General features: G+C 32.5%; 1 protein-coding gene across 10 annotated transcripts in view; it reads right to left on the reverse strand.

Annotated features, from left to right (window-relative positions):
* Positions 1-24,956, reverse strand: part of LOC145293203 (uncharacterized) — an 897,849-nt gene that overhangs the window by 85,511 nt on the left and 787,382 nt on the right. For 5 of the 10 annotated variants that reach the window (XM_080139714.1, XM_080139715.1, XM_080139721.1 and 2 more), the window contains 2 exons: positions 18,698-18,763; positions 2,932-2,997 (listed from right to left, as the gene is read on the reverse strand). The exons of 1 other annotated variant lie outside the window; for it this stretch is intronic. In XM_080139714.1, coding sequence (XP_079995840.1) covers positions 2,932-2,997; positions 18,698-18,763 — 132 coding nt within the window. The remainder of the gene's footprint in view (positions 1-2,931; positions 2,998-18,697; positions 18,764-24,956) is intronic. 4 more of the 10 variants (XM_080139718.1, XM_080139719.1, XM_080139722.1 and 1 more) reach the window with 1 other exon arrangement.

Here is a 24,956-nt window from a genome sequence, read left to right on the forward strand (position 1 = left end):
TGTTTTGTCACCAGATTTATTCAACTTCTATAGCGAAAACATAATGAGATAAATTGAGGAAATCAAAGGAATAAGTTTGGGTGGACACAACATTAACCATCAGACGACACTATGTTAATAGAACAATCCGAAGAGACTCTCCAACACATGATAGATACTGTGGTGGAAGCAAGTGAAAATAAAGGACTTACTTCAAACATTTCAAAAACGGTAAGCATGGCAGTATCCAAGAACACCCAAGCTCCAACATGCAAGCTACAATTTCGCAATGTACCAGTTAAACAAGTTGATAAATTCAAATATCTGGGATACTGGATCACATCTGATGAAAGGTGAACTACTGAAATACAGAGTCACACAGCCGCAGGACTGTTCTTCTCACAAATAGTCACATTAACCTTTAAGCCCACGTGCGGTACTCTGATCATAAAAAAATCAGTAATTTCAAACCTCGTGTCAATTTCACAAAAACCTTCTCTCCTCAAATCCTTTCATTATTGAACTTTCTACTAAAAAAAAAAAAAACGCTTATGTTTGAACACTTTACCATAATATTTCCAACACGTAAAGTGATGTTATTTCTTTTATATAATTTCACTGATAATAAAATTGATGATTCCAAACATGAATGGGATGCGGATCGCACATTTTAAATAATGTGCAGCCTCGATGCTCCACACGCGGTTCTCACGAAATTTCTCATTATAGGTCTTGTAAAAAAAAAAAAAAAAAATGGTAGATCACTTGAATTAAAAAAAAAAATGAACGCATGAGCTAAAAACAATGTTACAAAAAAGAAGCGAACAGATTCTGAAAGGAAGAAAAGAACAAAACTAATCTTTCTTTTCCAATCATCTAATACGATGTCAGTAAATTAGCGACACGTGCATCCACTGACCTCCTTACTAGCGACGATGGTCTCAATAAAGTAGCGATTTATGCCAATAATCGCTCAAAAATCGAAAATTAAACCGAACACGGCTTTGCTATGAATCAGACTCTGACTACAGTGAATTGGCGGCAAATACATCGTCCCATGGCCAGCATGTTGGACAATTCGCTCCCCAATGGGATTTTACCTATATTGTTGCCACCAGTGATTATTGCTGCTTGTTTAACGCCAAATCCCCAAGAAACTCGCGATACAATGGAGACAGATGCTCTCACATCAACCACATTAGAGATACCGCCATTTTATGCACGTGCTGACCACACACAACACTTTCAGAATAGGCTCATTACAAGCACCTCGGATTCTTAAGCAATCTCGGTATATTTTCACGCATGCATACTGATGCCATTCAAGCCATCAATAACACTAGTACAGACCCATTTGTACTTGGCCATGCAGTCTCGCTTGCACATATCTCTTGGGCTCTGCAGACACACGGTCCTAAAAATTGATAAATCCTGATTATAAATTGATTATCCTACAAACCTAAATTCCTATAAGTGTACTGGCTACTGGTCTGCTAATCCATAGGAGGACCATGTGTAGCACTATTTTTGCTGAAATCAAGGCTGCCAGTTTGTAGGAAGAACCAAAGTTTATATATAGATATATATATATATACACACACAGACATACACACACACACTCACATATATATTATATAGTCTTATTTATAGTATGCTACACTTATGTTGGAAATTGTGTTCAAATTCCTGAGTTCGACGGAAATATTCTCGGGTTCGACAAGATACACCTAAAGAAGGTCGGAGATTACATCGACCGAAAACATTGTGAAAATGACACTGAAGATGAGAACAATCGTCCAATGAATACAAATAATACGAATTAATGAAACTTTCAATGAATTCATAAGTTCAGTCATGATAGCAATGCAATTTGCGTTCTTCTTCAATCCAAACAAGGAAGTAGAGTTAACAGCCGCATGTATTTACAGGAATTACAGAAGTAATGTGTTGTTGGAGATTGCTACTGAATTCATTATATTAGGTTGCTGCAACTCTCTCTTTTACTAGCATCATGACCGTTTATAGTGTGAGGAAGAGTCCATGTAGTGATGCAGCATAAAATATGTGTGCAGAACAGGAAACTTCAATGGTATAACCACATTTAAAAAATGGATGAATATCCTTGAGATTAGTAGATGTAGAACAGTTGAGGTAGCAGGGTGACTTCATAGCGGAAGAGTGCCGGCTGGGAAGTGATAAGGATGATAAAGTATAAAGGACTTCAGAGAAAGAAGGATAGATAAACACCTGGTCAGAGATAAGTTCGTTTGGAAATTTATTTCTGAAACCAGTCCAACGTGTAAAATAAGCATTACATCGCCAACAAAGCTAACAACGATGATGATGATGATGAAGCCAAATTGAAAATTCATCCCTTTTTTAGCAGTATTAGTGAATAAATGAAAACCATGCTGATTTCATAGTCTGTGACAATATCTTTTTGACCAATCACACACCGCAATATGTTACTAATGAGTCATGGATAAAAGTCACTCGGGGGTAAAGGTTAACGAGATAGATAAATTGTCAGTTGAGTGATGAAGGACAAAAAAAACAACGAAATTTGATTACTTATGAGGACGGTTTATGACAAGTATTTGTTAACATTATATTTGAAGGCGACCATGCTGTAGTCATCAGGGAAACAATCTCTTAGCATTATGTTCCAGAGGCAAAATGTCCTTAGAAGTTCTGCCTGATACTAGGCGTATGGAAGAAGGAAGAAAAGTTCTTCATTGTTGTAAACGTATGGCTATTATATGGTATCTGTTCAATATTGAATACTTATGCTTGCCTAGCAGATATGCGAATATAGGCAAGGGTGATATTGTAGAGTTTAAACTAAATCTTATGAAACGTGACTGTGAACGCTTAAAAGGAATAAAAAGAAAGTTTGAGAATTATTATGTTACGAGGTTAGTAGTTGGGTCGAACCACACCATACACACTGACCTCATCCGTCGATAAGAAGATGTGTCACCGGGTTCATTGTCAAAGGATTGTTCTCGGGAGAAGCTTCTGAAAAAAAACAACAACATTTGTTTTCGTAGGAAATAGACAAACAAATGACAAAATATTTTAAAGAAAACCCCGAAAAGCTGATGCTGTAAACCACCATGCAGAAATGCGAAAGAAAATCAATTAATGGTCGCTATTCCAATAAGGAAGATACACTATCCAAGCTACATTTTGTTTTATATATATATATATATATATATATATATATATATATATATATATATATATATACTAGCAGGACTTGTGTACCGGCGTAGCCCAATGGAAAGTTGACAATAACCAGAACAGATTCATAAAAAGATCCCTTCCCTAAAAAACAGTTGAAACTATGGTTATCGTAGAATTTGAATGAAAAGGTCAGTAAGTGAAGAATTGATGTTTCCCCCCTCCAATGAAAAGAAATATTGCAAAGTACGTTAACGTTAAGTAAATGTGCATAACAGCAGAAAAAACGTGCATGTTCCTCAAATAAGGAAAGTAATTAATTAAAAATGTTTATGAAGAAATATTGTAATTAATCATAAAACCATTGTAATTAAAAGGGATCACTCTAGACTGAGGTAATTTTTTGTTATTATGTTGTGTTTTTAGGAAGTAGTTGTTAAGTTCTAAAAGTAGAATCCCTGTTAATAATTAAATCATTATAATAATGAAAAAGAAATGTGCATTCCCATAGAAAACAAAAGAAAAGCCATTAAAATGCTGCTGTGAAATGACCCAGGAGTAAAGTTCGCAAATGGTACCCCAACTGGGTGTTGTACTAAAAAGCAGTTAAACAAATTGTTATTTTCAATGAAAAAGAAGCAATATGTGAAAAATAAAATGTTAACTTTTAGAACTATAAAACTGTTCAGCTAAATCAAATCCACTAAAACAAAAATGTGAATTCAAATTTCAAAATTAACTTTTGTTATTGTTGTCGAAAATACACAGATAATTTGCATGCAAACATTACAGTCGACTGTGGTTCGCCTGTGAATTTAATTATTTCTTGAAAATTCCTTCTTCGGAGGAAACCAATTAAACCCGCCCATCGTGAATGCCATGCAACAAACTATTTTAGAAGTTAGGTTAAGGGATCAAATTCACCTATAAGTTTAATGTAAAATGATAACTCAAATTCTGACTAGATAGCGTTTGAATGACATGTAATTATTATATCTGAAAAGTAAATAAGTTGTTATTCTATTTTTTTTGTGTGTGATTGCAAATGAAGTTAAGGATATGGATAGGATTAATGGAAAGATTTGTGGGCACTGTTGCCAGTCAGACTTAGGGTTTGTTCCCCCACCACCACCACGAAGAAAACATTGTAAAAATGTATATCTAGAAAATGAATAACACACGTGAAATTCTGAAATAAATGCTTGCATCACACAAAGTAATCCTTCCCAAAATAAGAAGAAGAATATCATTTTTTGAATTGCGATGTAGCTGACGGAACTCAATTGAAACTGTAGCAACAATGAATTTAAATTTAACAGTTGTAAAGCATCTGATACACTCGAAACAATATGTAAACTATTTTCCAATGCCAAAAACGATTCTTTTAATTATCTTTTTTTTTTTTTTATTACTACTACTATTATTTTTATTTACTACCATTGCTGGTAGTAATAATAAAAGAATAAATATTTATTGATAAAACTAAAATATATGTAGGTCATTCCCCCAAGCCACTAGTTTGTTTTTACTTTTGAGAAAATATATGCACATTTAACAAGTGTTTTTATTGTAATTGAGAAAAATGCCAACTCAAATATTAAGAGATTTATAAGGAATCGGAATCAGTAATTGGAATTGGGAAAAATATTGGAATCGTCCCATCACTAATATATATATATATATATATATATATATATATATATATATATATATATATATATATATATATATAGTAAGGTGATTGATAATTTAAAATTAGAATTAAAAATTAAACATCTGTTTCATAAGAAGGAACAACAACAAAGTCAATAATTTGTACGATCGTTTCGAAAACGATTTTTTATTGCGATAGACATTAAGTCACGGACAATAATTTTGACATAGTTTTTTTTTTAAACAAAACCTCCTCATCAGCAAAAATATTGGGTTTGTTTTTTTATATAAAAGACATCATAAATAAACCAAGCATTTTTTAGGTAAGGCACATGTATCTTTTAATTGTTCGCCCTTTGAAAACCGTAATTATCGTCAAAGCATTCATTTGGATGTTGAATGTAGCTTATAAATGCATTATCAATCACCTTACTAAATAGCTTAGCTCTAGGATATGTGCCTATCGAGCTTATTATATATCTGAATTACAACAAGCACGGTTCTTTTCTTGTATTTTAATTAAATTAGTAATTTTACTATCACATTAAAATATACTCTGCTCTTTAGACTACTGTTCTAACCCCCTTTAAATATATATATATATATATATATATATATATATATATATATATATATATATATATATATATATGTGTGTGTGTGTGGGCGTGTGTGTGTAGGCGTGTGTATGTGTGCGCGTGTGTGTTTGCAAGCAAATATTGTTAAACATAACAGAATTACACGTATATCAAAATATGTGCTTCTATGTTTTTTCATCAAATGAGTCGACTTGATAAAGTCTCGAAATAAACACACGTTTTTTTTTACATAGGCATCACCACTTATCAAGGCAAAGAGGCCACTTAAGGATAAGGGTTAAAAAGTGTACAGTAGAAATGGGACACTATAATGATCGTTAATAATGGAAATTCGGTAAATTTGTTAACTTATATGGAACGGTTCATCAAAAACTTGTTTACGTTAGATTTGAAGACAACCATATTGTAGTCTGCTGGAAAGCAGGAAAACGGAAGATAATTCCACAGGCGTGCAGTTCTAAGAAAGAAACTTTGATCATGGAATCTACGTTTAGGTTTAGGCACAGATAAAGAGTGAGGGAAATTAGTGATAGTGTTTACTGCTATACGACAGATATACAAAACGCGGATGATAAGAAAAGAAAAAAAAAATGGAATAACCGTGAATTTATTATTTTAACTTTCTTTCCCCACAAAAGGATTCTCTCGAACTAAATACTTTGCTAACACGTTATGAAAAGAAAAAGAACAGAACAAAAAAGAGAGAAGACACAAAAAAAAGGAGCTGTGAGTGTAAATTTTGTTTCTCCTTCTATTAGACTGAAGTTAATTGAACTTAATAATTAAAATTATTTCCTCGTGGTCGCGTAATTTCTAGTTGTGCGGTTAACCTCTTTCTAAGACTGTCACTCAGTTCATATGTTTAGTTATATCCCCAACCCCCATAATTTTAAATATATTCTTTTCGTTGAATTTTTTATCTTTAATAAACCTATTTTTATATTATTTGACAGTGTTATTTCGTTGTTTTCGTTACTTTTCGCATGCTGTTGTGTTCTATCATTGTGTTTTAGTTTCGCATTCCACTTGTCTCATAGCAACCGGTTTTGTTTTTCGTAAATTTATTTTCATATTCCTTTGTCGCCATGTGTAACAATATATATAAAGAGGTATAAACTGTGTGCTTTTTCTGGGGAACTTATACATGTCCCTGAAGATTTGGTTGGTGAATTTCTACCATTCTATGAAACACGTGTAAGACGCAACATATCAGCAATAAAACAATAAATGAATGTGAAATAAATATTTCTGTGGCTTTGGTACGTTTTCTCATTTTCATTTCTCATTACTTGTGGTAATTAAGAGAAACCCCATTGAATGTATGTATTATAAGTATATATATTTTTACACACACACACACACACACACACACACACACACACACACACACACACACACACACACACATATATATATATTTATATATATATATATATATATATATATATATATATATATATATATATATATATATATATATATATATATATGAATGAGAGATTGATAGATAAATAATGAAGGTTATTTAATCTGTATTAATAACCAGCAAAGGAGAATTTCCTGCCAGTTTTCAGGAGTGACATCAAGTTGACTTGATTCAGATCAAAACCAAGGAAACAGGAACTTGCACTGGCCAACACAGACAGTAATTTGATCTGTGCTAAAGTAATGGTAGGAACAAAAAGGCAAAGGGAAATAAAACAGTTATTAAAATAGGCGATATATTCAGGAGAAATGATTGTAAATTTGATAAGGAATGTATTAACTGTTTGTTTCCAACTTGTTTCCAAGAATAATACAAATAAAACCAGAACCTTCTTCCCAGATAATAACACCAGTTATCTATATAGTTTGTAACAATGGCTTGTTATTATGCTATATTTTTTTTTTTATCAAAATCAGACCTTTTAGTCATAAAATGGCCTAGTAACTAATAATAATAATAATAATAATAATAATAATAATAATAATAATAATAATAATAATAATTCTCCACGAGGGTGGGGATTATAGTGTCAGCATAAATTGGTGCCACACCAAATAATCGAGGAGAGTCAAGGAGGATGGAAAAAACGAGTAGAGAAAGTACTAACCAGACCTCCACTGGATTAATGCTAAGAGGATTGGGATCTTGGTGAGGCTTATTGCCACCCAAAACCCAGTAAATATGAATGGTTGCTTCCAAGGAGAAATGATTGGTAAACGGCTATTGTGATAATGCAAACTAATTTGCAAAGATTATCACAAGAGGTGGTGAGTACTGGAAATCTGGGGAGACTTGTTGTCACTCACACTCCAGGGAACTTCACAGGTTCTTCTCAAAGAGTATTCTTTGATGATAGCCTGTGTGAAAACTCTAGTGAGTAGCCAATTCTACCAAAATGTAAATGGAAGAAATACAAGAACAGAACAACCGCACCTGATAGAAACAAAATGTTATTGGGACTAGATATAGGAAGAGCGAATGGCTGAAAGACATGAAGGAGGAGTCACAGCAATTTAAAGAAGGGACAGAGAAAAAAATCAGCAAGGAAAACCTCAAGACCACCCTCTGAAAAAGAGCAAACTGGAGTATCACGCTACAATGGAATACATGCGGACTGGTTTAAAAAAAATTCACATCACTAGTTCAGAATCTGAAAAAAATGTATTTATTAAGCGGACGTGCCAGAATGGATGACCAAAGGGAGAACTACACTGGTACAAAAAGACTCAGAAAAAGGAAACATCCCCAGTCACTGCAGACCAATAACATGTTTACCTACATTGTGAAAAATACTAACGGCACAACTGAGGGAACAGATTTATCATTCCTTTTATAATCGCGGATTATTCCCTGAGAAACAGAAAGGATGCCATTAAGGATTAAGAGGAACACATGACCTATTATACATAGACCAGTGGATCCTGAAGTAGGTAAAAGTAGAAAAAGCATGGCATGGCTCGACTACAAGAAAGCGTATGAGAGGTATTCCTCAAGCATAGATAATAGAATGCCTGAAAATGTACAAAATGCGAGGCAAGATTATCAATTTGATGGAAAAAGCAATGAAAACATGGAAACTAGAACTGACAGCTAATGGACAATATATAACTGAGATTAAAATTCAAAGAGGTATCTTCTGATATGATTCCCTATCACCACTATTGCTCATCATAGCCATGATGCGCCTGAACAATATACTAAGAAAATGCCAAGCCGGATATAAGTTCATTAATACAGATAAAAGAATGAACCATCTAATATAGATGGATAATCTGAAACTGTTTACAAAAACTAAGAAGGAACTAAAGACTGTAATAAACACAATCAGACTCTTCGGCCAAACGGAATTCTAGAATGGAAAAGTGTGCAGTGATGATGAGAAAGGGAAAACTAGAAGTAACAGAAAGTATGGTGCAACCCAATCAAATGGAGGTTACATCGGTTGAAACGCTGTTGAAAAAACAACCCAGATGAGAATAATAATTCAAACAATCCGAATAATAATTATCAATCCTCATTACAAAAATATACAAACATGATCTATAAATCATCTTATATTAACATGTTCTCTATCAGTATCCATTAGGCAAATGATGCTCAGCTTCAATGAAAAAATAGAGTGAATGTAAAACGTTGTTTGTTTTCCTAAAGTAATCGTGGGTGATGTAAAATTATAATAAAAACTCATATTACAAGAGTTGTTCCAAAAGTAATGCATCCTATTTTTAACTAAAAAAAAAATGTTGAAGAGCTCAGAAGACGGAAGTGCTACCATTAAAACGAGCGACCTTTTATGCTCTAGACTTTATTTCTCTACATAGTTACCACCATTCTCAATGCATTTTTCCCAGTGATCGAGTGGTGGTTGTGCATGGGCATCCGGAGCGTTTTTTTTTATCATTCACATCTCTGTTGCCACCCTAAAATTGATGAACTCATCTTCTAACTGTGCTCACATCAGCTGCATCAGCTTCATAAACGCTAACAAACACTGTTGAATGTTGATCGATTCATTTATTTCCTGCATGGAGGAATTCGATGATCCATCTTTGCTTCTGACACACGTCCATGGCAAGAATTTGTTTCTTAAAGTCTCACATCGTCAATATCTGCAACAGAAAGAGATGAAACTTTCAGGTCATAAATGCATGAGTTTAGTGATCATAACAAAGCAATTTGCAATCTCCTCTGATCCATTCGGGCGGATTAAAAAGTAGGAGGGATTACTTTTGGAACGCCATTCGTACATCATTTAATAAAAAGAATCAAATAAACATGCCCTTCAACACAAAGCATAATCAAATCAAAAGTAAATACAAAATAAATAAATAAATAAACTGTAGTTTGCAATAAAATATAGTGAGTTAGCGTATTTACCGATCAAAACGATTTCCGGTTTTGAAACTTCCCGGAAGTAAACGGTGTTAATTAATTTGAAGACCTCTCGAAAATATAGGCCAAAACATATGAATAGCTGTAAACTGATTTTGACAGAAATTTCCACAATCAAACAATGTCGCAAACTACATGAGCTATGAAAGCCAAGAAACCGGAAGTTCAAGACACGAGTTTCGTCCTCATTTGGATTCATTAGTTGAATACACCTGAACTTGGGATTTGAAACCCAAGTTAAGATGTGTCCAACTGATGAGTCCAGAAAAAGAAAATGAATGATTGGGGTTTGTTTAACAATACACATAGGTACGAACACGTGGTCATAAAATAAATATATAACAAATAAATGTTATCAAAAGCAAGATAAGTAACTCCTCTACCTAGCTGCAAAAGGTTTTGGTGCTTTTACTCAGTTTAAAATGTTCATTTAGTTAAAAAAATAAAAAAGCAAATAGAGTCTAGCGTTACGTGAGCACAAGGAAAACGACCGCAATTTGACATTTACATATTTGAAATCTTGATAATGACTTAAAAAAAAATAAAAGAAAATAATGTTAGAAACTCACTCAATAAATGTCACGGCAACGTTTATTGGATGAGTTTTTAACAGTATTTTGTTTTTATTTTTTATTTTAAGTCATTCTCAAGACTTCAAAGATGTAAGTGTCAAACCGCGGCTATTTTTTCTTGTTCACACCTAACGCTCGACGGTATTTGTTTTTAGAACAAAATAGACCTTTTAATGAAAGTAAAACCACTAAACACTTATTCATTTAGGTAGAAGAGTAACTTATCTTGCCTTTGATAACATTTATTTGTTATATATTTGTTTTGACCACCTTTTCGTACCTATGTGTATTGCAAAACAAACTCGATGAATGTTTATTAAACATAGTTAAAAATATAAACTTTCCACATATTGAATAAAATAAACGTAATTAAAAGAACATGTGCACCGGTGCAAATATAATTAAAATGCATAATAAATACGAATTAGCAGGTCCTTCACATTAAGTAACATTGCTTATTTCCGAGGTGTTTCAAAATCGGAAGCCGTTAAGATTGGCAAATATGCTAAATTGCTTAAAATATTAATGGCTCTCAGTTAACCAGATTTGTGTTAGATTGAGAATAATCAAGTTATGTCAGTAAAGAAAAATAAAGAAAAGAAAAATGAATAATTACATAAAATGTAAAAAAAAAAAAAAATTAAATTGGAAAGTGCATTAAAACCGAAGTGAAATCTTAACCCAAACCATGTTTTGATCAGCTTCTTCTCCATTAAATTAGGAGAAAAACTGAAAAGACCAAAATTTCATTTAACATCAATCAATGCATAAAAGACAAAAAAAAAAAAAAAAAAAAGTGGCGATAAAATGAAAAATAAATCTTCTTAACATGTACAAGTAGTGAATTCCATTCCTCTACATAAACAATGTTCACTTTAAATTGTGTTTGGTTGTTTTGTTTAACGGCATATCAACCCTTTCTGTCTCATTTAATGCCGAATTCAGTAATTTTTGAAGAATGCTTCAAGTTGTTTATATTTTCAAATATTTATTCACAGTGTTTGGTTTGGTTGTTTGGTGGAGAAATATTGCTGTTTTTGTTTTTGGTTCATGATTGAGTTTGGCAAAGGGAAAGGAAAATCAAATACAATAACATCAATACTTTAATGCATAGTAATCAGGAAGTCGATGTTTTCAGACACCCTAATCTGGTTGCACCAGAGATTTTCACTTTAGCGATTTTATCTAATTATATAATTTGTGTGTTTGCGTGCGTGTGGTATTAGATCGGAACCATCAATACCCAAGAGAAAAAAGTTTGTTTGTAAAAAAGACTATCCTTACCCTTTTGACTTTTTTTTGCTGCACTTCGTCTTTTCTGTGTCTGGTCAGTGAAGCAGAAATCCTTCTAAATTGAGGCAATTATTACTTTTATCCCTTTTGGGGAAACTGAAATTTCCTCATCTTAAAAACCAACCTCGTGTTTACCTTTATCCATACAAGGAGGCAAAACTACTATACTTCATCTTTTCTGTCGGAAAATTGGAGGAGAAATCCTTCCGAGTTGAGGCAATTTTTATTTTTATCCCTTAATTAGTAAGATGAAGTTTTCCCACATTAAAAACCGATCTTGTGTTTTCGTTATCATGAGGAGGCAAGTAAATGGGAATCAACAATACAAAGCAAAAAAAAAAAGAAAGAAAAAAAAAAGACATGACAAATTCAGAGTTCCTATTAACTGTGCCTCACCACGAGGGCAAAGTTAGACACCAAGAGTTGAACAGTAGTAATATACATGTAATGACGTATCGCTATAAATTACCTCCCTTGTTAGAGATTATCTTCTTTGAATAAAACCTCTTTGGTCTATAGATAACTATGAATGATTTTTCGGTGCTTCTACACTATTGAGACGAGATTTCGGAAATCGTAATATTGAATTTCACATGAAAACAACGGTATCTACGTATTCCCCATATTTTTAATATGATTATATCCAAAAATTGCGAAAATCGATGAGGTAGAAAATTTTTTATTAAATAAAATAGAATTTGAAGAACACGATCGTCTATGCTTCTATATAAGACACAGAAGAGGTAATTCAAAAGTTGAAAAATACTTGTATATATGTTATTTAATTTTTAGGCAAACAGTTACTTTTATATTAAACAATTATGAAAAAATCTTAAATGAAAAACAGATTCAGAAACACTGTATATATGTTATGATAATTTTGTTATTTGTTTTGTGTTAGTCACATTAAAAATTTAGAGTTACTTCTCTTGTTTATGGCGTCGTTTCGCTTCATTTTATAAAAACAAGATGGCGGCAATTTTTCACCTGCTAACACGATTAAAGGTGTTTTCTTTTTAATAATTCAGTATAATATTCAGGTAATTTCGACTGCATAAGTTAGAAGCTACCATTGTAATTTATTAGAATTGACCCCCCCCAAAAAAAAAATCAGTTGAAACCATTGTTTTTTATCTGAAAACTCCATTCAACAAACCAAGTTATATGTTCGTCAACGTTTCGTCTTTATTTTAAGGCTTTCTCGGTATGATAAAATTGAAGAAAGTATAATACCAGTACCATATTTGAAAATATGCTTGTGAAAAAGATATCTTTGTTCTATTTCAGAACGAAAAAAATCGTTGGCATTTCAAAATGTTTTTAGCGCTGTGGAGTGAACAAAATGTGTTATTATTTGTATTTTATTTTTATTCATTTATTTTTTAACCTCCACTTGTATATTATTTTCTCCAATTCAGTCATCCCGAGGAAGTCTTGAAATAAAGACAAAGTGTTGATGGATATATAACTCCACTACAAAATCTCGTCCCAATTCTGTAGAAGCGCCGATTATTCTAAGTTGAATAAAGTTTCAGAAAGTCCATTGTGCTCATGTACGTTTATAGCAATTTCTTTTCACTTTTGTAAATAAATTGCTGATTGTTTTGAATCGGTGTAGGGTAATGGCGTCCTTCGCCATTGTAATCTAACTTAACCATGGAATTGATTATTGTTATTGTTTGGAACAGTCACCAAAGGGAAGCAATCTGATGGGAAGAAAAACAAGCATTTTTTTTTTTTTACAAGGAATTCACCATTTATCAAAGCCCAAAGGCCATTCGAAGATAAAAGTTAATGAGTGCTCGATGTTCACTGGGAGCAGCAGAGGGATCGTTCGTGGTGGAAGTTTGGTAGAATTTAATTATTTAAGGGAACGGCTAAACAAGAATTGTTTACATTGGACTTGAAGACGACCATGTTGCAGTCAGCTAAGAAGCAGACCAGCAGAACAGAGTTCCACAGGCGGGCAGTACTAGGAAAGAAGCTTTGGTCATGGAGTTTTTGTTTAGATTTAGGCACATAGAGAGCGTGAGAAATTGTTGACAGTGGTTGTAGTAAGATGAGTGCTTTTTCTGAAAGTTATGCAAGGGGGGATCAGAGATTGAAGCTCAGACGAGCACTTGTCATGAAAATAACGATAGAGCAGAGCCAGGCTAGCAAATCTCTTCTGTAGGAAATGGGTTACAGGGAGGAGAAAAGGGTATTACCTACTAGGTTTTAAAGGCGATCAGAGTAGAAAATCTTTCAGCATTTATGGAAATCTACAATGAAATCATGGAATTTAACAATTTGTTGGATGGATTGAGGATATTCTCATTTAGTTAAGTGCAATAAGTTTAGAGAATATTTCGTGAAAGTACTTATAAAACTAACACTAGGATGTAATTCTGTGGTGATGTGACAGGGGCTGGAGTTTGACAGATAGTGTCGAACCTGTTAGTTTAGAAATTCTGTACAGTAGAGAAAGACTGGTGGTTAATGCACCTGCCCAGATGTGGCAACAATATTCCATGCACATGCGAATGGTAGGTTTGTATAAGATATCAGCAGGTGCGAGAATTTTTCTAATCTGGTAGAGGGAGTTTACCTTCTTTGCAACAACCTTGGGAACATGTATATACTTTTGCCATACCGTGTAGGCTGAGCATGTAAAACCGAGGAATTTGAATCTTAGTCTCTCGGGAGCGCTACTATCAGCTATGGAAATTCGAAGTTGGTAAAGTTTCTCATTGTTCCCATTTACTTGCCTCCCCACGAGGACAGAGTTAAACACAAGGTCGGTTTTAAATGTGGGGAAAATCTAGTTCCCCGGATAGGGGCATTCTGGATAAAAACAAAGATAAAAATTGTCTCGTAAATTTATTCCTTCGCTGACCGAGGACGGAAAAAGAGAAGTGTAGCATCAAAACAGATACTACACTGTGATCTTGGCAAAGTTTCTCATTGTTGTTAAAGAAAAAGAGCATGGTTTTGGTAGGATTAAATCCATTTTGGGCCCTATTCAACTACAAACTTAAAGATTTAGATTCATTTTTTTTTTTTGCATTTTTAGTCACCAAAAACGAAGCACCTTACCACTGAGACGTAAGGAACTACCGTAATTTGGGAGCCTTGTTGATCCTCTTCAACTGTTAACAGCTGAAGAAAGTCAGCAAGGCGCAATAATTTATTGATCACTTGTTGATTTGAAACCGACGATACTAATGTTGTTATAATCTTCAAATATATATACATATGATGAAAATAAAGGAAATAATATTCCGACTAGATAGAGGGATAACAAAGGAACAAACTAAGTTATACATTCATCAACGCTTTGTCTTTATTTAAAGACTTCCTCGGGATGATTAAATTATATACTAGTGTAGGTTTAAAAATAAATGAATAAAAATAAAAATCGAAATAATACATTTTACTCACTCCACAACGCTAAAAACATTTTGAAATGCCAACGATTTTTTTTTTGTTCTGAAATAGAATAAAGATAAGTTTTTCACAAGCATATTTTCAAATATAGTACTGGTATTATACTTTCTTCAATTTAATCATCCGGAAAAAAAACTTGAAATAAAGACGAAACGTTGACAAACATATAACTTGGTTTGTTCCTTTTTCATCTCCCCATATATATATATATATATATTTCATATATATATATACAGTCCTGGTCAAAATCATAAGACCACTTAAGAAAGTAAGCGTTTACGCATATTATCGAATTTTTAATCAAACAAGTGTTTGAAACCATTGCCATAATAAGAGTTTTTTTCCAATTCTCCATACTTTCCGACATAAAAAGCAGACAAAGCTTATTTAAAAGAGCTTACGTATTCTCAGTTAAGACCTGGTCACGCTAGAGTTCGAAAGAAATCAGAGCTAAAACACGTATTTACAAATGTAGATAATAGTAAGTGCATAATTAAAGAATATTACTATATACAGTCCTGGTCAAAATCATAAGACCACTTAAGAAAGTAAGCGTTTACGCATAATATCGAATTTTCAATCAAACAAATGGTTGAAACCATTGCCAAAAGGGAAAATATGATGGGAGAAAAATCGAAGCTGCTTCATTCGAAACCTTAACCCTGATCTAATCATTATTTTTAAAAAAACAAACATTTTCACCTGGTCAAAATGATAAGACCACTTTAATAAAATCGGCTAGTTTTGAAAAAATGAATACGAAAAGCTTTCTATGTTACTAAAAGCAACTTGTTAGTGGATAAAAAACATCTTACTAAATTATAAATGGCAAAAAGGAAACCATTATTAGAGTTTGAGTGAGGAAGGATCTTTGAGCTTAATAAGGGCGGACTCTCCCATAGATCCATTGCAAACGAAGTGAATCGTAGCAAAACAGTCATCACAAATTTTTTAAGAAATCCAGATCAATATGGGCACAAAAAGAGTCCAGGTCGACTAAAAAAAAAAAGACCCCATCACTGGATCGCCGTATCAGAAGAAGTTTAAAAAAAAAACTCCATTATGAGCTCAAGTCGATTAAAAGCCAAACAGCAGCATAATGTAGTCCTAAAACCATCAGAAGGCATCTGAAAATGAAGGGTTTCAATCATTTAAAGCGACTGCAGAAACCACGTCTTCTTGAACAGCACAAAACTAACCGACTTAAATATGCCGCCAAATATCAGACTTGGGATGAAGAGAAGTGGGAAAATGTAATTTTCTCCGATGAGAAAAAGTTTAATCTAGATGGTCCAGATGGATTTCAACACTATTGGCATGATAAAAATTTGCCCAAAGAGACTTTTTCAAGTCGGCATAGTGGAGGGAGGGTCTTTAATGATCTGGGGTGCTTTCTCGTCAGCTGGGACCCTAAAGTTGCAAGTAGTGAAAGGCCGGCAAACATCATTGAAGTACATTTCAATGCTTGAAAATGCTTCTATCAGGACTGAAGGTTCACGTCTGTGTGGAAGAAATTGGATTTTTCAGCAAGACAACGCTGCGATACACACTTCTCAACAAGCACGAGAATACTTTTCTTCAAATAATATAGAATTGTTAGATCATCCAGCATATTCTCCAAACTTCAATCCCATTGAAAATTTTGGGGACGGATGGCAAAAGAAATGTTCAAGGATGGAACCCAGTATGATGCGATAAAGGAACTTTCTGATTCAGTTTTCAGTACATGGGATAAAATTCCTTCACAACTGATAAAAAACTTAGTCGCAAGCATGCCGAAGAGAATTTTTGAAGTAATTCGTAATAATGGAGGCTATACTAAATACTGAGACCCTTTTTAGTAATTTATAATTGCCTTTTGTTAGATAAATTATCAGTGGTATTATCATTTTGACCAGGTGAAAACATTTGTTTTTTAAAAAATAATTATTAGATCAGGGTCAAGTTTCGAATGAAGTAGATTTCATTTTTTTCCATCATATTTTCCCTTTTGGCAATGGTTTCAACCATTTGTTTGATTAAAAATTCGATAATATGCGAAAACGCTTACTTTTTTAAGTGGTCTTATGATTTTGACCAGGACTATATATATATATATATATATATATATATATATATATATATATATATATATATATGAGAACAAATAATTAATAAAACATTTTAAAACACTTTAACAAGAGTTAAAAACATATTTAATTTTCAAAAAGAAGACAAATTAATTTGGGTCTCCTTTTTGAAAATTAAATATTTTTTAACTCTTCTTAAAGTGTTTTTAACATGTTTATTAATTCTTTGTTCTTATTATAAGCTCTATTTCCTATTTGGTTTATTGAGCTTTTATATCTGGTTAGGATTACTTTATAAATATTAAGTCTTTAATATTTGTCATATATTTTAAGTTTGTTATTTTGGATTATCTTTGAAAACTTTATTGTAATTCTTATTTTACCTGATATACGCAATGGTAAACTTCAAACTAATATAAATAACAGTATTTATATATAGAAAATTTAATCCCAACCGATTAAAAAAGCTCAATACGTAATAAAGAGTAGAGCTTATTATAAGAGAAGAAAATTAAAACTGTAAGTTGAACTTTACAATCAAAATTTATTGTTCGACTGAATACTCCAAAAACAATTTACAAAGTCCTTATTCCACGGAATTTCAAAGAATGCTATTCTTGTTATTTTTCTCATCAGAGGACATAAAGAAATCAGCAAATTATATTTGTAGCAATGTTAGAATTTGCTAGTTAAGGGATTAAGTGAAACCACAATTTATTGTAGTTATTAATTGCCAAATAAAAAAGTGAAAGAATGTTGTATATATATATATATATATATATATATATATATATATATATATATATATATATATATATATATATATATATATATAAACAAACCTTGCATGATATTACAGCTTGCATGAAAATCCTCTCAAGTTGATTCCAAATGCAAAGTAGTTATTTAGAGAGAATGGAGTCCAAAATAATTCAAGCGTGACGATGCATATTTTCATTATTTCAGCTATTTTGAAGGCTTTCCAGTCGGATTAAACAGTAAACACTCACAGTGTATTCAACGACAAGGAGTCGGAATGTTGCATTTAGACCTTACGTTGGTTATTTTTTCTTAATTCCCTGAATAGGGCTCAACTTTATTTTTCTGTAAGTTTTTTTTAAACGATAATATTTTTTTTTCAAATGAGTATTAACAATTGTTTTTTTACAGAGAATAGTTCTTCATGTTTATGCAAACATCAGTGTACGAAGGCTGGAATTATACGTCAAGATTACCAGAAATTTACATAGGAATTCAGGGAAATGTTTAGTTTCTTTTTTCTTCAGTGTTAAATTTTGTGTTTCGCTCATTTTTTGTTATAATTTGTTAAGCCATGTTCATGGTTAGTATATAATCAACACAAATAAGAAAAACAATTAATAAACAAACTAAACATTATTATTATTATTATTATTATTATTATCATGATTATTATTAATAATTATTGTTGTTATTATTATTAATCATTATTGTTGTTATTAATCATTATTGTTATTATTATCATTGGTGAGGTTGTGTTAAAAACACAAGCCAACTTGAACTAACCTGAATAATTTAAACGATGAACTGATACTAGGACTCCTTGTCAATGACTTCCTGCGGGACATTTTTCTGCAATAATAGTAACTCTTTATTAGGATTAAAAAACACACACACAATGATTATTTTCCTTTTGCAATGAAAACGTTAAATAAAATGGAAAAACTGTTGTTGAAATAGGTAAAATCAAAAAAGAGAATAACACCAAACTGTCCATTTGATGGGATGTGAGCAATTACAACAGAACAACAACTGTGAAAAGCTAGAAAATCGAATTGCATGATGGGAAATATGACTAGACAGTCAGTAAAACTTACAGATAATATTAAAAGAGTGAACGAACCCTCTTGGAGAGTCAATAACCATTTGATACTAAGTAACTTGTAACTCTTGCTTCCTTTATTTTGTTTTTTAGTCCCCACATTCCATGAATAGTGTTTCAGACACAGGGGGAAGAATTGCTGTTTTCTGGATTGGAATGTACCATATTTATTGTTGGCTAGTTTGTGACCTTTAAGTCATGTATTTTTCTTTAGTGCCTCACATTATGTGGCCTCATGCTTTGTCCGGGGCGATTTTCATAAAAAAAAGGGAAGCAAGTAAAAAATACCCGAGTTTCTGTCCAAATACGTGAAAGTGTGAGCCTCATCTTTCTGATATAAAATCTATGACTTTGTGGGCATTATGTGGATGATGTCATCATTTGTGGTAAATCCATTTGTTATTTAGAGTATCGGATTAAGTAAGGCTTTTCCTTACTTAAAAATACTTTTAATTGTAAAGAGCAATGCTAAAACGCTGCATTCACTTGTTTCCCACTTAAGAAACACAACGGTGATAATGCTCCTGCACAGGTTGCAGTCATTGTTGAAAAATTCTATATTATTTGGATTCTTTGGAATACTGCTCTCTTCTTGAGTGTTATTTTCACAACATTTCGGTCGATGAACCTTCAGACCTTCTGCAGGCCTATATTATCAAACTTGGGAATTTTTTTGTCAAACTTGGGAATCTGCACGGAATTTTGAACAAAACCCTTTATTTAATCCATGAGAGTAGCATGCTCTTGTTCCATCAGCTATGACTGGATAGAAGTCCTAAGTAATAAGAAATTGTATTTGAAGTATCACCTGCAGTGAGGATTGAACCTCTAACCTCAAAAGTGTAACTTTTACAACTGAACTTTTATTCTAAGCACTGCAATTCAAGTATTCTATGCACTGCACCATGGGTTCTTGCATACTTGGTATAAATGCAGTTGTAATAGTTACACTTCTGAAGGTTGAAGGTTCAATCCTCAGTGCAGGTGACACTAAAAATACAATATCAAATTATTTAGGGCTTCTACCCAGTCATGGTTGATGGAACGAGAGCGTACTAGCCCTGTAGATTAAATAAAGGATACTGTTTGGAATTCTGTGCAGATTCTTGAGTTTGACAGAAAGATTCCTGAATTCAACTGAAAGATTCCCAAGGTCGACTAAAAGATCCCAGAGCTTGGCAAAAAGATTCCAGAGTTCAGCAAGATACACCCGAGGAAGGTTAGAAGTTACATCGACCGAAACGTTGTGCAAATAACACTTAAGATTAGAAGAATAGTTCAAAGAATCCAAATAATATGAATCAATCCTCATCTGAATAAATTCAGAAACATAATTATTTACAAAATTGAAATATGCAAAAATATCAAAGAAGGCCAGGATTAATCAGCTGTTCAGGATGAAAGATAAAGATTGTTATGGAATTAGATGATATACCTATTTTTAGAGTAGGCACAGAACTCCATTGTTTACCGAGAAAGATGGATACCAACATTTATAGTGTGTAAATGATAAAAATCTATGTATGTATATCTGGTATATTATATAACAATTATAATCGAGCTACACGATTGGTTGGTTTAGTTTGGTTTATGTAAATGACTCATTGCTTGATTTGTCAATTTTATAGCACATGAACAATTTTTTATATTATTAATTAATACAGATCCACAATAATCGTTGTAAATGATTTATTGAACAAGATTTTCTATTTTACCCATAGTTAAAAGTACAGGTGTAGCCAGAGGGAGGAAGGGAGAGCGGGAGAGAGAGAGTGGAGGAGAGAGATAAATAGGGACTAAAAAAACTAACAGATAGACGGACTGAAAGTGTGTGTATGTGAGAGAGAGAGAGAAAGAGAGAGAGAAAGAGAGAGAGAGAGAGAGAGAGAAGATGAAAAGGAACAAAGGAAGGGAAAGAGGGAGATACAGACAGAGAAATAGACAGAGTGAGAGAGTTTCTGTGGAACAAATAAATAAAAACAAAATTCAAGCTTTAATTAATTGTAACAATTTGCCCCTTCATGGAGCAAAACGTAAAAAAATTAAAATTGAAAAGAAGCTGATTATCGAAAGTATGTACAATTGTACAATGTTATTTTATCAAGACAAAATTGAATAATTGACAACAACAACATTATCACATGATCAGCAGACAATAAGCCACGAACAATGTATTAGTAGCAATAGTATTAGGAAAATAATATAGTAATCGCAATAAAAGCAAATTATTACCAAAGTAATTAAAAATATGTAAAAAAATTATTAACTACGAAGTGCCTTTAATAAGTTTCCAGACTTTTTTCATATAGGCACTTTTAGTGATAGTACATGGAACTTTAGTCCCCTTCGAAGTAATCTCCTTCAGCTACAATGCACTTGTGCCGTTTCCACAACTTCTAGAAGGTCCCATGGAAGTCCTCTTGTGTGAGTGTGTCATTGACCCTCATCACAGCCTCTTTCATCGCCCCAATTGTCTCATAGCAACAGCCTCTAAGATTTTCCTTGAGCTTAGGGAAGAATCAAAAATCACAGGGAGCAAGGTCTGGACTATAGGGAGAGTGAGGAACTGTCTTGATGCCCATCTTGGTCAAACAGTTTGTGATCTTCTCTAAGCACCCTTGGGACAAACTTTGCGCAAATCTTCTCATCTGCATAATTGTGTGTATAGTACCATACTGACATCAAACCGTGCACGTACTGCCTCTATAGAAACACGACCGTCCCTAACCATGAAATTCTTTATTTGGCCAATCAGTTCTGGTATTCTGACTTCCTTATTGCTCCCACACCTCTCATCAACCCTCACAGACTCGCTGCCTTCTTGAATTTCTAATGTCACTCAAAAACTGATGCTTAATTCACGAAAGATGATCCAAAAGCAGTCTGAAGCATTCCATACGTTTCTGTGACATTTTCTTCAAGTTTAAAACAGAATTTTATTGCATATCGTTCTTCTAATGTGTCCTTATGTTCAGATTGCATTTTTGAAAATCACCAGTTGTGACAATCAGGCTTTAGTAGGGTGTATTCCAATTCCTGCTGAAACTGTTCGTTTGAACATGAAATCATAAAAATTGGTCAGTCATCTCGTACGATGTATAACAATAACATATTGAATTTCCAAGAGTCTACGACAATTTTAAATGCCTGTACAAAAAAAAGTCTTGTATTTTGATTTCCAAATTTCGCTATTATAACGAAGAAGCGCCATTTATATTTATTGAAAGAAAGTATCTTTTAACATCAAATTTAGCTTTAAAAATATTTCATATTTTTAGGAAAATATTAATAATTAAAAACAAAACTAATTTATTCGATATGAATCATGTATTGATAGAAATAGGAAATGAAAGTGAATGTATTTTTGTTTAACCAAAAAACAAATATCACTATTTGACAGAGTTCACTAAAAATGAGAATTATCATTAACATTATTATCAATAACATTTTCGACATCAGTTAATTAATTGATTAATTAATTAATATTAATATAAAATATTTGTTTTCTTTTTTATGGAAATCACTCGAGATAAACCATGAAGCCAATTGATGGAAAAAGCTAACAAGAACGAAAAGTAATTATTACAAATACAAGAGATGCCAATTAGCCTTATTAAGTAAAATGCCCTAAGCTATAGATAAGAGGAACGCAGTCAGCAAGAAGAGAGTTCAGTTCTTGAAAAGAAGCTACTGGAATAGGAAGCTGTATTACAATGAGGCATGAAAATGGCGAATTGATGAAGACCATTAGACCAAGGAATCAAACGAGCTGGACCAAAGGAAGCAAGGAAAATATCAAACAATTTTATAAGAACACATGCCTTAATAGTATTTATAGAAAAGACTGATACTATCAACATCACGCTCGTTGGAGAGAAGATGCAAAAAAGAAAGGGGGAAGGGCTTTCAAATTATAGATGCGTTTCTGCAACTTATCAAGAGGCCTGTTTAAAAGGTGCTTATTGAGTTTTTATTATGGCTATAATAAAATGAATTCCGACCTTGAAATAACTTGAACGCTACAGCAATTTTAATTACATAAAAGTTTCTTTTTGTTTGTTAAAAAATACAGTAAAATATCTTTCTATTAACGATCTTTTATTGATTGGTAACTACTAAAAATTCCATAAAAATCGGATAATTTTCTGATTTTTTAAATAATTTTTTTCAATCATAGGTAATTTATTTGGTTATAAAATCAATAAAATCAATTTCACTGTCATTGTACGTCGCTATTATTAATTTAACCTGTATTTTAATAAATTATTATTTGCCGATATACATTTTAACTAGCTTATATTAAAATTATACTGAAATGCAATTTAAATATTAATTTAAATTATAGAATATTCAATTATAAAATTATATTAAATTATAATTTGGCATTAATATATAAACAGTAAAAAATGAATTTTCAAGAATCAATGTATTTGTAGCAGGGTTTTTTTTAGGTTTATTTTCTTACTATGTGAAATAATGTTTCTAAGCAAAGAAATCCGTCTTTTATCCACAGAGAACACTTTGTGTGAATATAATTCCGCTGATCTAGTTACACATTTCTCCCCGATTTTAAACCAGTGGGACTTCAGATGTCAACCCAAGCAGTTGCAATAAAATATGCTTCGTTCTCCTCACCATCGGCATGGAATTTTTTCTCAACCTTTGGCGTCAAATCTTTTGTTCATCTTGTTAATTTTGTTAATAAAGTTCATATTAAATTTGTTAGAATAAGACTTTGATATTAATTTACTTTTTGGTCAAATGTTTTTATTTTACAATATTTAGTATCAATCCCGTCTCATCAATTCGGTATATAATTGAAAGATCGTCTATAGTTTTTCATGATCGAGCGATATTTTTGGGAAATTGCTTCCTATTTCAGTCACGTAAATTCTTTCGAGTTGAAAACAAAACACGCGCGCGAGTCGGATTATTTTGCCTTTCTTCTTTCTCCCGCAACGTTCGTTTATTCATTTGGGCAGCGACAACACCATCGAGAGCAGCAACGTTCCTGTTCTATTTCTCTCTCTCCCAGCTGACCACACGTGAACGAAGCAGCCAAAAGCGAAAGACATTATTTATTTTCAGTAAAAATAACAAAATTAAAAAAAAAAAAAATTGCCACAAGACCGGAAAAATTGTGTAACGAAAGACTCATGTCGAACCAAAAACTCTATCTTTTTGTGCTATCACCTCGGATTTCGGACAGCGCATAAATTTGCAAAATTGTATTGTTATTGTATCAAAAGGGTTCTAGGTTTACGCATCAGTACTTGTCTGCAGCGAGCACAGGCGTCATCACCGTATCTCTCGATGGTGACGGCAAAGGTCAACCGTGGGAGCTAATTGCTATACTGCTCCGCGCCGTTATCACAATAATAAAATAAAGATAATTTTCTTAATACATGCATATTTAACACATTTGCAAAAATAATTTCATTTTTAAATTGGAAGGTAAGTTAATGTTAACTACGTCCACACTTTTGTAATACGATTAGCTTCTAATAATTAGGACTATGACAAGAGAATATTCTTTTTACTGTTTTGACTCTCGAGTATATATTCAACAGAGAATAAGACAGAGTAATCAATCGAGAACCACATCTCTTTATTTAAAAACATATAAGATATTAACTGATATATACTCAAGAGTCCAAATAACGAAAAGAATATTCTCTTGTCATAGCACTATTAATAAAATTTGGACAAAAAATGTGACAAGAAAAAATGTAATTAAGTGTTTTTTTCTTATGAAATTAAGTATGCCATTCAAAAAGCTGTGTGTCAGTTTTTCTATGATTGATCTGAAATTAGTAGGACCCAAAACATCGTTTGCAGAAACAATTATACAACTCGGGACACAAGGTGTTAATCGAAGTTACAAATAAATTAACAAGAAATATCTTTGATATAATTATGCGTCAGGCAAAAATGTGTATCTAC

This window comes from Euprymna scolopes, chromosome 14, assembly GCF_053919585.1.
Source record: "Euprymna scolopes isolate OS-2025 chromosome 14, ASM5391958v1, whole genome shotgun sequence".
NCBI lineage: Eukaryota > Metazoa > Mollusca > Cephalopoda > Sepiida > Sepiolidae > Euprymna > Euprymna scolopes.